Source organism: Acomys minous (genome assembly GCF_964271855.1).
Source record: "Acomys minous genome assembly, chromosome: 4".
In the NCBI taxonomy this organism is placed as follows: Eukaryota; Metazoa; Chordata; class Mammalia; order Rodentia; family Muridae; genus Acomys; species Acomys minous.
Window position 1 is genome coordinate 111,860,148 of NC_140486.1, and position 15,173 is coordinate 111,875,320.

At 48.2% G+C, this 15,173-nt stretch overlaps 1 protein-coding gene across 1 annotated transcript in view; it reads left to right on the top strand.

Annotated features, from left to right (window-relative positions):
* Positions 1–15,173, top strand: part of INPP5D (inositol polyphosphate-5-phosphatase D) — a 112,813-nt gene that overhangs the window by 15,032 nt on the left and 82,608 nt on the right. Inside the window, exon 2 of the mRNA XM_084780466.1 lies at positions 559–622. Coding sequence (XP_084636592.1) covers positions 559–622 — 64 coding nt within the window. The remainder of the gene's footprint in view (positions 1–558; positions 623–15,173) is intronic.

Below are 15,173 nucleotides of genomic sequence, written 5' to 3' on the forward strand. Positions count from 1 at the left end.
AGAAGCAATCAGAGCTCTCCAACCTACTGCAAATTTCAGCATCTGAAGGGGTAGGGTCTCCCTGCAGGAAGAAGGAAGCCATAAAACAAGGAGTCTAGGGGGGAGGGCCCACATAGAGGGATTGCAGTAAATACTGGGGGGCTAACCTTAGCAGATTGTTTCCTCTGCTGTTGTACCTGGGCCCATCACCACAACACTGTCTTGCCAAAGCCCCTGGAACATGTCTCTTGCTCCATTCTGTTGGACAACGTGACAGCTGAGATGGTTGAGGAAGCCCCTCGAGATGAGGGACACATTTAGATCAGACCCCATAGATATCTAGCAGTGACATAAATGACACCTCCATGGCCACTGTTTGTGTGCCGAGGGGTGGGACAACTGCTGTATATGGGACAGTGAGACACCAGGTTCAGCTCCACCTCGGAACACCATCAACCCTGGCATGTAGGAGCTTTGTGTGCAGAGTCCACAGGCTATGTCAGAGGGCCTTGTTCTCTCTGGCACAAGCAAACTTGGTTTTCCTTCATGGTTTCTAATGTCATCTTTGATCTATTTCAGGTTCCGGAACTGTGTTTACACTTACAGGATTCTACCCAACGAGGATGATAAATTCACTGTTCAGGTAAGTCCTGACCCAACCTGTTCCCACTCTGGGAGAAAATGAAGGAAGAGGAAGGAAGAACAGGTAGCCTGGGTAGCCTCGATGTGAGGACCTGGGAGAGCTATATGTTATTTGAGTGATTAACAGTGACTCTTCGTAGATGATCATCAGCACACATGGCAGAGCTTGTTGGTGGCATGGCCCAGCAAAGGATACATTGGCGAAGGAAGCCAAGTCAATGGCTATACCTTGATCCATTATTTTCTTTGGCTACCATAGATGAGCAGATGTAAGTGGCCCAGGAAGCAGCAGAGGGAGATGACCTTGCAGGGTTGCATGAGCTAGTGCCTGTCAATTCCCATGCTCCCTTCTGCCCAGTGCATCTGTTGTGGCCTCTGACTTCACTATACAAAGACAAAATATACAAAGCCATAAATAAACTATTTATTTATTTGTTTATATTTATGGAATGTGCCATGGTGTGTATGTAGAGCTAAGAGGACAGCTTGCAGGCATTAGTTCTCTCTTTCTGCCGTGTGGCTTCTCCCCCCATTGAACTCAGATCCTGAGGTTTGGTGGCAGCGTCTTTACCCACTGAGTCATCTCACCAGCCACAGCTGAACTTAAAAAGAAAGTGTGCGCACGCCTTTAATCCCAGCACTCTGGAGGCAGAGGCAGGTGGATCGCTGTGAGTTCGAGGCCAGCCTGGTCTACAAAGTGAGTCCAGGACAGCCAAGGCTACACAGAGAAACCCTGTCTCAAAAACCAAAAACAACAACAACAAAAACAAAAAACAAAAAGAAAGAAAGTGTCAATGGAAGCTTGAGAAGACCCCCCTTTGTACAGTTCATGTGACAAACACAAGGGCTTTGTTTGACCACAGCGTGTGGCAGCTGAGTGATATGGCAGGCAGGGAAGCTATTCTTTGCCTGGCTTCATTAAAAACAAAAACAAACATAAAACTTGGGGGGCGTGCAGAAAGAAGGAGGTGATAGTCTCTGTGTCCGCAGCAGAGGAGGGACTGTGTGTTACTAAGTTCCTGGGGACTATACTAAGAGCCATAGCAGCGTGGGGGGACACGTCTGTCTGAGCAGCGCAGGAAGAAAGGACAAGCATTTAGGTACTGTGTCACCAGAAACAAAAAAGGAACAATGCCTTCAGGGTTTAGTTGAAAAGGAAGTAGAAATGGGAAGGGAGCAGCAAGGCACGTTGGTGACTTCCAAAACCTGAAAGAACTGATGACTTAGGTCAAAGACGTAGAATTGCAGCTGCCTTAACAAAAGGTGGTCCCCAGGCCAAAAGGCCTCAGAAACATGGAAGAGAGAGAAGCTATGAATAGAAGAAAGCCTCGCGCAGGGTGCCTAACGATGGAATTAAAAAGAAATCACTTCAGTGACTTCCACCAGGTCCAGAGAATGGGGCTAGAAGGGAACTGGCTCCATTCAGATGCTGCAAAGCTTCTTTCTACGGGACAGGTCTGCTCCTCCCAAGCTCCGTGGGAAAGGCCAGTGTGGGCCACTGTGGGCTTGAGTGACTGCTCCCCTGCAGGGCATCGGTCAGCGAGATAGAAGGAGGTTCAGCTGGAAGGCCTACTCTAGGGGTCAGGGAATGCATGGCCCAGCCCAGGCTTTGGTGGAATGCACCAAGACAGATGTGGGCACACGTAAGCAAACACCCTTTTTAAGGTTTTGACAGATGTTCGTCATCTGAATCCTTTCTGAGGTGTAGACTACACAGCTTCTGAGGGCATGGGTGGCTTAGGCAAGAACTGGCTTCCGTGGTTTCTACATTTTTTTTTTTAATCTAAATCTAGGACTGTGTGAACTTTGCCTGGTGGCCTTGGGTCCTTGGCAGGTGGCTTCCTGCTAGGCATGAATTCTCAAGTTAAAAGTCAGTCGGCGTCTCTGATCTTTCTCCCCATTTGTGGTTTCTTCTATTCCTTCAAAGTGATGAAAGGTTTAAATATGACTGGAAAAGACGTGACCTTGTGGCTTCTTGCTGAGGGTTTGTGCTACAGCTTGAAAAACCCGTAACCCCACCTGTCTGGAGTCTGTGCCCACGTCGTCTTCACACTCTTACTTCCGTGGCTTCCTGTGACCCCATAAATGACCACCAGCCTTGAGTGGCTCCCCACTAGGAGCTTCAGTGGGCTTAGGGGGCCACTCTGGCTGACTTGTGTAAGGAGCCACTGTCCTTAGTGGCCAGAAAGACACCAGAGAAGCTCAGGGCTTAGAACCAGAGACACCGGGGCCCTGGCTGGGTTCTACCTCAGTGAGTCAGCTCCTCTCTATGGGTTCGCTCCTCCCCTGATGACAGCAGTAGCCTTCTCATGTCCCAGTCCCTAGAGGGAATCTGATTGGCTTAGCCACCAACAGCTTTCTCTGCCTGGACCATTCACAAACTACTGAGCTCTGTGTTGCTTGGCTTTTAGAAAGCAGGAGCCTGCCTACCACTGACAGATGGGGACAAGAGAGTCTAAGGCAGTCTCCATCTATAAGGATGTCCTGTCCTATAAAAGCAAACAAACAAGCAAACCAAACAACAACAACAAAACCCCCACACATTTGCTAGTGGCTGGAACTGTTGCTTAATTGGTAGATAGCCCGCCTAGCATGTGCAGCCTGGTTCAGTTCTCTGGTCCTGCACAATGTCTGGTAATCTTAGTATTTGGGTGGAGGTAAGGGGATCAAAAGTTCAAAATCATCCTCGGCTATGCAGAGTTTGAGATTAGCCCAGACTACATGAGACCCTAGCACACGCACGCGCGCACGCGCGCACACGCACGCGCGCACACACACACACACACACACACACCTCCTAAGGAACAAATCAAAGCTCATGCGCAGTGAAGCCGAGTTGGTGCCGTCCTTCAGGAAGCGGTGGTACTGGTTGGTCACTGCTTATTTTAACTCCAGTTCCTCTTTTAAGTTGAAACAAAAATCTAACATTCGTTCCTGAGTTTAGCCGCGGTTTCTGTATAACTCAGTCCTTATACCTGAACCTGTTTGGTGTCAGTAGAAGCAGGAACCAGGCTGGGACAGTGTACAATGAGACACCAAGGGCCCTCGTTACCCCAGCTCCTCTCAAGGGAGAGCCTCGTCAAAACACCCATCCCATCTTCATTCTTTCCTAAGGTCAGTCTGTACCTCACGGTCCAGAAGGTCGACTGCACAGTGGGGGGCCATGACCCCAGCATTCAGGGACTCTGCTCACACTCCATCATTTATAGGCCCACAAAGTCAGGCATGCGGAGGATGGTGGCAGAGCTTCATTGGATTCTCTTGTTTAACATGCAGGTGTTTGGAACCTATAGGTACTAGTGTTCACAGCCCTGCTTCCAAGCTCAGTCTTCTTTCTCAGGGCTCAGAAAATATTTCCAGACGTGAGTGGGTGCATAAACACGTGGGCAAGATGGGACCCAAGACCATTTCGTGAGTGGGAGGCAGGGCAGTGTTCTGTCTGAGATGGGCTCCTCCTCACCTCTTTGGGTGGTATTTGATTGTGAATAGCACTTGGATGCGTGTCCCATACATTGGGGATTTTGCAGCCACGTGGCTTTGTTCTGAGACGGCTGGGAAACTAAACAGTAAAGTAGAGTGTCACATTTTCCCTGCTGTGGTCACAATTCTGTTAATGAATAGAGAGTCTGGTCTGCATGGAGGCCATTGCTCCCTTTACCACCATCACTCTAAGTTGGGAGACAGGCATGTCCAATTCTTGGTGAGAAAGGAGACGGCCACACTTACTTCCTCAGCCTGCAAGGTGAAAGAAGAACGGAAAAAAAATGGAAGAAAATGAGAAGGAAAGGGATGGTGTGAGAAATCATATAAAGAGTGGAAATAGGGGACAACAAAAGAAAAAGGAACAATGGGAGAGAAAGACAGACAGACAGACAGACAGAGAGACAGAGACCGAGAGAGACACAGAGAGAGAGAGAATGAAGGAAAGAAAAGTCAAGAAAGGAAGGCTTTAGATGAAATTGGCAACGGTTTCTACAAAGGAAAAGAGGTGGGTGTGGAGCGAGAAGCTGCCAAGCTGACAGTGATAGACAGTGGACAGGGAAGTGTTCTATCATGGCTGTGGGAGGCACCTATGGATGTTGTCTGCCCCAGACTTTGCTCCGGTGTCTTGGATGTAAGGATCTGCAGTGAGACTGTGAAACAGTTTTAAAGCAGGTCCTCAGCTCCGAGAATCTCCTGAGTTAAAGTTCACATGGATATCCTCTGGGTGCTGTGTGAGGCCAGAGACAGGCAGCATGCTCAGGCCATCAGGCCCTAAGCTCCTATGCCCGGACACCAGGTTCTTGTGAAGCCTGGATCCTTCCTGAAACTACAAAGGAAGTGACTCTCCCCTCAGGGAAGTGGCACCCGACTTGGCTGCTGCCGTCAGGAGCTGTTCGCCTGTGGCTGCCTTTTGGAGTAGGGAAGCAAGGAAAGGTCCGAGGCAGGACATGAGCTTTGACAAGTGCTTTGTGTCTGAGGAAGCCTGCATTGCTCTGAGCAGCTTTTAGACACAGTGCCCCTCACCGGGTCCACAACTGAAGAGAGCAGGGCCTCTGGGTTTAACTTGCTGCCTGCCGTTTCCTATGAGCAAGAAGAAAATAGCCCAGCTCACAACTCCATCACACAAATATCTCTGACAACTTCCTGCCTCTACTGAGCTGGCAGTGTTGTGGATAAGGACTGTGAAAACTGGGGTGCAGTGGGGGGGGGGAAGAGGCTCTCACGCACGTTCAGAAGAGGGACTGTGAGACGATCTTTCCTACAGACGGCCAAGGTTACTCTTCCAGACAGAAGGAAACCCCAGAGGTCAGAGCCTGCCGTGATCTTGTGTGGGTCAGATGCATGACTCAAGTTCCTGGTCCCTGGCGGTGTCTGTCACGTTGCAGGGCGGCAGTTCTAGGGGCTAGCCTGTCACCGGCGTCCGGGAGGGTGAACGGTTGAGAGCCGCTGTTATGAAGTCCAGGAAGCGGGTGGCAGCTGGTATTTTGTTCTAGGTGGTCACCGAGTGAAATAAGGATTCCGTGTGAGCCTCTGGGCAAAGGATGTGGCTCAAACACACACACTTCCTGAGGTTGCACAAGGAGCAGCCCAGAACAGGCTCAGGGGCTAGCGTGGCCGAGTGAAGACAAGGAGGCCCCCTTGTGTCCTGGCAGCCACATTCTGCATTTTGCTTTTTTTGTTTGGTTGTTTGGTTGGTTGTCTTTTGTTTGTTTGTTTGGTCTGCTATGAACATCAACAGATCTATCCTAGGTCTCTGAATGTCTCAACACATCTTGTAGCTGCGTTCATATTGAAAAAGAACATTTCTGCGACCAATATTCACCAGAAGTGTAGTTCTGCAGTCTTTGTGAATGCAGTGTGACCAAGTCCCAGGCACCAACCCAAGGCCAAGTTCACACCAGTTCTGGTAGAAGGATGGGCAGTGCCACCCTCTCTGTGTCATTTTCCTCTTACAGCCAATGTCTGGATCCTGTTGAGCTTGATAACTTTGCCAACTCAGGTCTTTCTTTGAGTCAAAGGTTTTTCTTGTATAACTTATTTTTATGCCAGCTCGTCTGTTTTCTTTTTCTCTCAGGTTCTACTGAGAAAGCCAAGTCTCTCTCTCATTTGCTAGCCTTCTTGAGCACCATTACTCTCAAAAACAAAAAACCAAACAGAACTCTTGCCTCCCCCTTTACCTGGGCGCCTGTGGGAGATGTAATTTGTTCCCATGTTTGGAGGAAAGTACTGGTTCTATCTGGCATCTCTACTTCTAAATGGCTATCTCTCTCTCTCTCTCTCTCTCTCTCTCTCTCTCTCTCTCTCTCTCATCTCTGTGAACCCCCAGCTGTCTTATTGTGGATTCTCCATACCCCAGAACATTATAGTCCCCTTTGTTTTTGCTGGAAACATCATCCTTTCTTGTTCCACATAACACAGAGCTGACACTAACCATCAAAGGGCTCAGACCAGGGGACAGTGTGCAATTGCAGTCAATGAGCTGCAACAGGAAGGGCTCTGTGGGGCGTCTAATAAAAGTCCTTCTTAGAAACATACACGAGGCAAAATGGCTCCCTTCCTACCAACTAGGATATGATTACTGGAGAGTCACTGTTGCTGTTTTGCAACCATGAGAAGAAGTGGCTGGGAAGTGAGGTTAACAGGCAGATGGCAGAGCAGAAAGATAAACCGAACCTGGGTCCTGAATGGCGCTGTTGGATTAGACTCCTAGAGTTAACAAGCCTAGGAGCTGGCCTGCCCATTGGCTTCCTGTTAGTGAGAGAATTACTTTGGGTTTAAGTACTTACAGGATTCTGTTACCTGCAGCTGAAAGTGCCCCAACCAACATACAAGGTTTTCTCTACTCCAGGGGACTCTCAAAACAGCAAGTTTTGAGCATCTTGAATTGAGCACCAAGTTTCACTGCACCAAAGGTCCAGAGGCCATGGACTGCAACCTCTAATACACCTCTCTCCTTAGTCCTGGCCAGCGCCATGCTGCCAGGAATGGCTCTATCCTACCTAGACATTCCCAAAGACTTGTCACTGGGCTCAATATCCTATTTCTCTCACTCAAATCAGAAAAAGTACAAAAATCAATCACCAGGTAGCACCCTCTCTGCCCTGGGAAGAATTCTCCATTTCTGGCTCTCTGTGGGATAATTTAATTTTCCATCCCAGCTCTGTCCTTCAAGTTCAGGTGCTACTCAGTTATGGTGAACAGATGAGAGTCTTTCCTCCTCAGAAATACCACCCCCTCCAGAGAAGCCTCGCTGGGTCACTCATGAGCACAGACACCTCGGGCCAGGAAGTGGCTCACTCATTAAAGTGCTGGCCACACAAACATGAAAACCTGAGTCCATGCAAAAGAAGGACACAGCTATGTGTGCCTGTAATCCCAGCAGGGGAATGGGTGGGGCAGAAGTAGATGCATCCTGGGAGCTCATTGGCCAGCTAGTCTAGCCTAATTGGAAAGGTCTTGGTACAGTAAGACCCTGTCTCAAACAAATAAGATGGGAGGGCTGAAGAAATGATTCTGCAGTTTAAGAGCATTGGCTGCTGTTCCACATGACCAGTGTTTGATTTCTAGCACCCACATGGTCCCTCACAGCCATCTGTAACTCTTAAGCCCAAGGGATCTAACACCCTCTCTGGCCTTGGTAAACACCGAGTTCACTAAGTACACAGACATGTGTGGGAAAAACACCCATACACACAAAATTAATATTTAAGAAAAATTAAAAATAGAGAATAACTGAGGAAGACACGAGCATTTGCCTCTGGCCTCTACACGCACATGCACACATGTGTATGCATACCTGCACACATGTGTATGCACACCTGCACTCACAAACATATTCTCTCTCTCTTTCTACACACACACACACACACACACACACACACACACACACACACACACACCACATGCACAAGTAAAAGACAGAACCCTTACTCTTTACCTGCCAGGTGGCTATTCAACGTTGCCCTGTTTGTTTGTTTGAGACAGGGTCTCTCTGTGTAGCCTTTGGCTTTGGCTATCCTGGACTCACTTTGTAGACTAGGCTGGCCTCGAACTCACAGCGATCCACCTGCCTCTGCCTCTCGAGTGCTGGGATCAAAGGCATGCACCACCATGCCCAGCAACATTGCCCTTGTTTATTTTTGAGTTCCTAAAGCTCTTCTCAGCCCACAGTGAGCATCTGGTAGCTATTGATGAATTCAGTCAGTCAGCACCTTGAGAAGACAGAAGCAGCTGCAGGTCCCACCGGACAGCAGCTGCAGCTACAGCTGCAACTGCTCTCAATGCAAGTCTCTACCACTCTGTCTGAAATCGCTGCCTTCTGTCGCATGCTTTTTTTCCCCTGCAGCGGTCAAGTTCTTCCGCACCCTGGGAAGGCTTCTCTCCCCGGTGACTCACTTGCTGTAACTCCCAGGAGGCCTGCATTTCACTCTTGAGATACTGACCACGGCGAGCTTACTCCACTGCCTAGTCACACTGTTTACTGACCATCCTGCCACTTGCTCTTTCACCTTTCCTTCCTGTGGGTTCACACTCCTGGGTCTTCATGGCCTCATTGGTCGAGGCTGCTAGGTCCAAGCAGAGAAGGCTCTTGGCCAGGTCTTAGACACTCTGTATGCTAATTCCCTTCACCATGGTGTCCATGCTTCTGGACCCGTCCCCTCTCTGGAGCCTTGGAGCTCTGTGGCACTGCTTTCTCATGGAGGTTTAAGAACTGAAAGAGATGGTCACATAAAGTGCGGAGCCTACTATACCACAGAAATTGGTTTTAAGTAACGGAGCAGATAAAACAGAGTTCTAAAGGCCGGTTAGCTGCCAAGACAGCATGAGGTGCAACCACCTTGGCCTATTCAGGACTGGGGATTCCAGATACAGGAAAGAGAGAGACAACGGTGAGACTTGGAAGGCACCAACCGAGTCTCTGGTGTCTGCAAAAAGGCAGCTGGAATGTCCAAGGGGGAACTTGAACCAAGACTGAGTGGCCAGAGTCGGGGACCCTAGATCCTGTCTTCAAGGAAAGACTGCTGGCGCCTGCTCACTGGGGCAGAATCCCTCTGCTTGGAAGAACCAGAAAGACAGAGGCAGGAGGATCAAGTGTGGTACCCAGGCCACTGGGCATGTCTGAGATCTAAGGACACCGAGGGGTCAGAGAGGGTCCCCCGACTTCACCTAGGGTCTGTCATATCAGCCCCCGTGGCCATCCAGTCCATTTAGTGAGCTTCAGCAGGACCCAGGCACTTAGGACATACTATCTCACCTAACCCTGGGAAGAGGAATAGTACTCTAAGTTTAGGAAAACAAGGCCAGTGAGATGGCCCCTCCCAGATCCACACTTGGCTGACCACCCTGACGTCATTCCTCAGAGCCTTTTTCAGGCCGACCTCCTCATAGAAAACCATGTTTTCCCCAACAGCCCCCCAGCACTGTACTCCTGGTCTATCGTCTTAACATCCCTTGCCACTATCTGCAGCTGTATTTGTTTGCCAATGGCGATGTAATTCAGTAGTGGACAATTATACACATGTCTTAGCTTGTGTTTTTCCACACCAGAGCTCCCCAAACGGCCTCCACTGGTATGAGCAGAGTGTGCCACTTTTGAAGGCTTCAGGAGCTTAAAAAAAAGGGGTCCCCTGAAATCCTTGGCTAATGGCATCTTCTGTCCTTCAAACCAACAATGGCAGTCAATACTTCCCATGATGCCTGCAGCATGGCCCTATGGCTATTCTAATTAATTGGCAGAACATGAGCAACCCTAAGTGCCTCATGCTGCGTGACAGGTCCTGAGGAGGGAACATGAGCATCTATGGAACCAGGTAGGGAAAACATTACTCTGCCTGCCCCCCCCCCCAGGCAGCTACGTTCACAATCTGTCCACTCAGCTATCTTATTGCTCTCCATCCTGAGAAAGAAGACGTATCTGACTGACTGAACTGAGACCCTGTCTGTCTTGTGCCGAAGTGCTAGAAAACCATGTACACCCGTCTGGTACTCAGTGAATATTGGCTGAATGTAGACATTCAGTAGGTATTAATTCACGTCAGCTAAATGCAGGCACCCGTTAGGTACTCAATAAATGTTGGACAAATGCAGGCACGGTGGTGCAGGCTGCTAATCCCCTGCTGAGAAAGTGGAGACAGGAGGACCCCTGAGCTCGCTGGCCAGCCACCCTAGTCAACTCAACAAACCCAAGCCAATGAGGGACACTGACTCAAAAGACAGGGTGAACGGTTCCTGAGATGTGACACCCAAGGTTGCCCATTGGCCTCCACACACATGTACACACAGGAGCATGTGTGTCACACACACACACACACACACCATGCACATAGATATAAACATACACATAAACAAATACGTATTGATTGGCTAAATGATTGAGCACACAACAAACCTCCGGAGAAGGAATGTGAGCCATCGTGTTGTAATTTTCTAAGCCCTGTCCATAAAGGTATTCTCCAAGGTCCCCCAGCTGGTGCCTTCAGGACCAAGTCTCTGCAGCCACTCCAACCCAGCCTGACCATGTGGCATGCTGCTGACGTTAGCATCTGGAGCCGACTGCAAAGCTAATCAGACCGCTGCCCTGAGCTACCCCTTGAGGCAGCTCCTCTCTGGATTGGCTCCCTGGGCCAAACATACCTGCCTGTCTGCCAGCTGTCATTTCTGTCTCCCAGAGTAACTTGAGAGTTTTACAGAAAATAAAGAAAGAAGCTAGAAGGAAGAGCCACTTGGGGATGTAAATTAAGGGTAAAAATACGCCACGCCCTGAGCTCTGGCGACATGGAAATAGACAGTGTTCATGTTCTCAGCACTGTGTCTTCTGCTTCCAAGTGGTCCCAAATGCTGTGTCTAATTTGTGTGTGTGCGTGTGTGATGCTAAGAATTCAACCCAAGGCCTTGAATGCCCTAAGGTTCTACCACTGAGCCATACTGCTAATCTGCCCCACCCCAACCCCCAAGTGCATCTAAAGACAGATCTTGCTTGTGTGAGGGGAAAAAGGGAAACAGAAATAGTAAAGAGATGTTCTTTCCTGGTTGTGTATGGTAGGAGAAGGCTTCCTTAAAGTCAGATGTCGAACAAGAGAGGAGGAGAAGCCTGGCAGGGACATCTCCTGTTCCCCAACTTCTCACCCACTCTTCTGTCCTGAAACACAGCCTGGCCTTTGCTATCTCCAGTTCTGCGGGACACCTCCCCCACACTGTCTGTCCCGAGCTCAATAGATTCCAGTAAGATAAAGGAAGAGTGGGTGGAATGATCTTACCCTCAAGATGAAAATGAGCACACAGGAAGACCAAGGGAAAATGTATGTGGCCTGAGAGAAACAGAGAAGGCAACAGGCTTCCGACCTGAGGGATCCAGGGAGGCTTTTGCTCCACCTTGGACCGGACCACTGCGTACTACAATCCTGGTGCCTGACACCTGAGCATCGCTCTCAGTCAACACGTGCTGTCCCCGCTTTCTCTTTAAGGAAAGTCGAAAGCAAGAATAAGGGCATTCAAATCGAAAAGAGGAGACACACGTAAAATCCCCTCACCCCGAGGCCAGTTTCCCTTCCTGGTTAAGTATTGGCCTGAATACATTCCTCTCAAATGCAGCTGTCGAATCTGTAACATATTTGACACCTTAAAAAACGGTGTTGAAGCATCATCAGGGCTCTTTAGAAGTTTGTGGAAGAGAGAGCTGCGACCACTTGGCAACAGGGGCTGGGGCAGCGGCTTAGACTGGAAAGCACTTGCCTTGTGAGCAAAAGGACCTTAACACTCTCAGCATTGGGTGGAGGAGAGACAGGAGGATCCCAGGAGCTTACCCAGCCTAGCCTAACTGATGAGTTCCAGACTAACCTTTCTCCCTCTCTCTGTCTCTGTCTTTTGTTTTGTTTTGTTTTGTTTTATGGGTTTTTTGTTTTGTTTTGTTTTTTGTTTTTGTTTTTGTTTTTTTGTTTGTTTGTTTTGCGGGAGCAGGAGGAGAGCAGTTGGTTTTACAGGACAGGCTTTCTCTGTGTAGTCCTGGCCATCTTGAAATTGCTTTGTAGACCAGGCTGGCCTCGAACTCACAGAGATCCACCTGCCTCTGCCTCCCAAGTGCTGGGACTAAAGGTGTGGGCCACCACTGCCCTGGTAGGGATCCCCTCTCAAAGGAGGTAGACAGTGTTCCTAAGGAGGACACCTGAGGTAACAACATCTAATCTCCACAGGGATGCATGTACACGTGTACAAAGACATACACACCTATGTACACACACACGCACACACACATATGTAAATATGCATAAACAATATGGAGAAACTATTGACATCCCAACACCAACCTCTGGCTTCCATATAACACCACATATAAACAAAGAAATACATAATTAAAACTTTTTTAATTTGGGAATAATTGTATAAGGTCTGCTCAGCCAAACAGTTGTATCTGGTTTTAAGTGCACTGTGATTCCTTTTAACAGTTTCAGGGGTTGTTGCCTAGGAACAGACATTACAGGTTGAGTGTCCCTTATCAACTAGGAACCAGCTCGGGAGCAGAAGTGTTCAAATTTAGGAGGTTTGGGTTTTTTGGTTTTTTTTTTTTTCCTGGATGTTGGAATATTTGCACATACATAATGAGACATCTTGAGGCCTGGACCCAAGCGAAACACAAAATGCCTTAGTTTCTTGTAGACCTTACACAGCTAGCCTGAAGTTCACGTTCTACAGTACTGTTAGCATGCCTATATTTTGACTGAGACCCGTCACATGATGTCAGGTATGGAATTCCCCTCTTGTGGCATCTGCTGGTTTACTCAAAAAGTTTTGGATCTTGAAGCGTTTCAGATTTGGGGTTTTCGGATTAGAGGTGCTCCCTGTCTTAGTCACTGTACTAGTTCTGCAAAGAGACACCATGACCAAGGCAACTCTTTTTTTTTTTTTTTTTTTTTTTTTTTTTTTGGTTTTTCGAGACAGGGTTTCTCTGTGTAGCCTTGGCCATCCTGGACTCACTTTGTAGACCAGGCTGGCCTCGAACTCACAGCGATCCGCCTGCCTCTGCCTCCCGAGTGCTGGGATTAAAGGCGTGCGCCACCACGGCCCGGCTCCAAGGCAACTCTTAAAAGAGGGCTAGGGCGTCATCGTCAAGGCAGGGAGCATGGGGACAGGAAGGCAGACATGGAGCTGGAGAAGGAGCTGAGAGCTCTGTATCTGGACACAGGTAGCAGGAAGAAAGAAAGCCAGGTGGCCTGGATTGAGGGGTTTTTTTTGGTTTTTTGTTTTGTTTTGTTTTGGTTTGGTTTTTGGTTTTTCAAGACAAGGTTTCTCTGTATTAGCTTTGACTGTCCTGTACTCACTTTTGCAGACCAGGCTGGCCTCGAACTCACAGCGATCTGCCTGCTTCTGCCTCCCAAGTGCTGGGATTAAAGGAGTGTGCTTTTGAAATCTCAGAGTCCACTCCCAGTAAACATACTTCCTCCAACCAGGCCACGCCCATTTCAACAAGGCCACACCCCCAACCCTTCTAATCCTTCTCAAGCAGTGTCCCTCCCTGATGACTAAGTGTTCAAATATATGAGCCCATGGAGACTGTTCTTATTCAAACCACCACAGCCGGTCCCCTCCACCCCCGGGAATAATTAATGTAACAGCAGCATCACTTGGCTCCTCAGAAAAGTGTGCTGCGTGTGTTATATTTAAAACCTCCAACGCAAACACTGGATGGCAGGGTTATCTTTTGATTCTCAGAGTTTTATTAATTAATTGTTGTTGGTTACACTTACACTAGCTGCTGGTCTCCTGGGGGAGAACTACTCCTCCTCAGGCTGAAGTTCTCCTGGGTCCAGAGCACTGAAGGAATGCTCCTTTTGATTATAGATTTGGTCACGTCACCTTGCCTAAATGCTCATCAGGTGAACCTCCCACCTGATACCGCTTAGCACCTACCAAATCCCCTCCATCTCAGTATTGGACAGTATCGGTGTCTGTAAGTTTCCTCAAACAGTAGGTGAAATTTGCATTCGTGGCGTGTTATTTTGCATTTCCCATATTAGAAATAACAGTAGCCCTTTTCACATATGTACTCGTCATTTGCATTTCTTTTCTTGTAACTTGCATTTTTTTTGGGGGGGGGGGAGGGTCAGTATTTTCCGGCTTTCTTTTGTTTGTTCTCTTGAGATAGGGTCTCATTTGTCTGAGGTCAGTCCCTCATCTTCCTGTTTCTGCCTCCAGTACTGGAGAAACAGGTGTGTACTCCCACGCTCAGATTTAATATTTTTTCCTTTTTAAAGATCTTTTGGGGCCTGAGAGATGGCTCAGTGGTTAGGAGTGCTTGTGGCTCTTTCAGAGGACATGTGTTTGATTCCAGGCACTCACATGGTAGCTTACAATCAATCATCCATGACCCCAATTTCAGGGGACCCAACAGGCACACATGTGGTGTGCATACATGCATGCAGGTAAAACGTTTATACACACAAAATAAATCTTAAAAAAAACCTTTCTGATTAAAAATATGTTCTTAAGCCAGATGTGGTAGAGCATGCCTTTAATCCCAGCACATAGGAGGTAGGCAAATTTCTGTGAGTTTGAGGCCAGCCTGGTATACGAAAGGAGGCCAGGACAGCCAGGACTACAAGAGAAACCCTGTCTCAAAAAAAAAAAAATGTTCTTGCCGGGAGGTGGTGACATATGCCTTTAATCCCAGCACATAGGAGGCAGAGGCTGGTGGATCTCTGAGTTTGAGACTGCCTGGTCTGTGCAGCCAGAGCTGCACAGAGAAACCTTGTCTTGGAAAAAAACAAACAAAAAATATACATTTTTTTTTACTTTTTCTTTTAAAAAGTTTTAACACACATGTAGTGGGGTAGATACACAAATGCCACAGTGAATATACATGGAGAAGCAGTTAGTGTTTTCTCTCTATTTTTATACAGTGTCTGAGGATAGAGCTCAGGTCACCAGGCTTGTGCAGTGAGCATTTTACTGGCTGAGTCATTTGCTATCCCTGGTTAGTTATTTTTCTCCCTACATGCTATTCTGTGTGTGTGTGTGTGTGTGTGTGTGTGTGTGTGTGTGTGTGTGTGTGTTGGTGTTATGTGTGGTATGTGTGC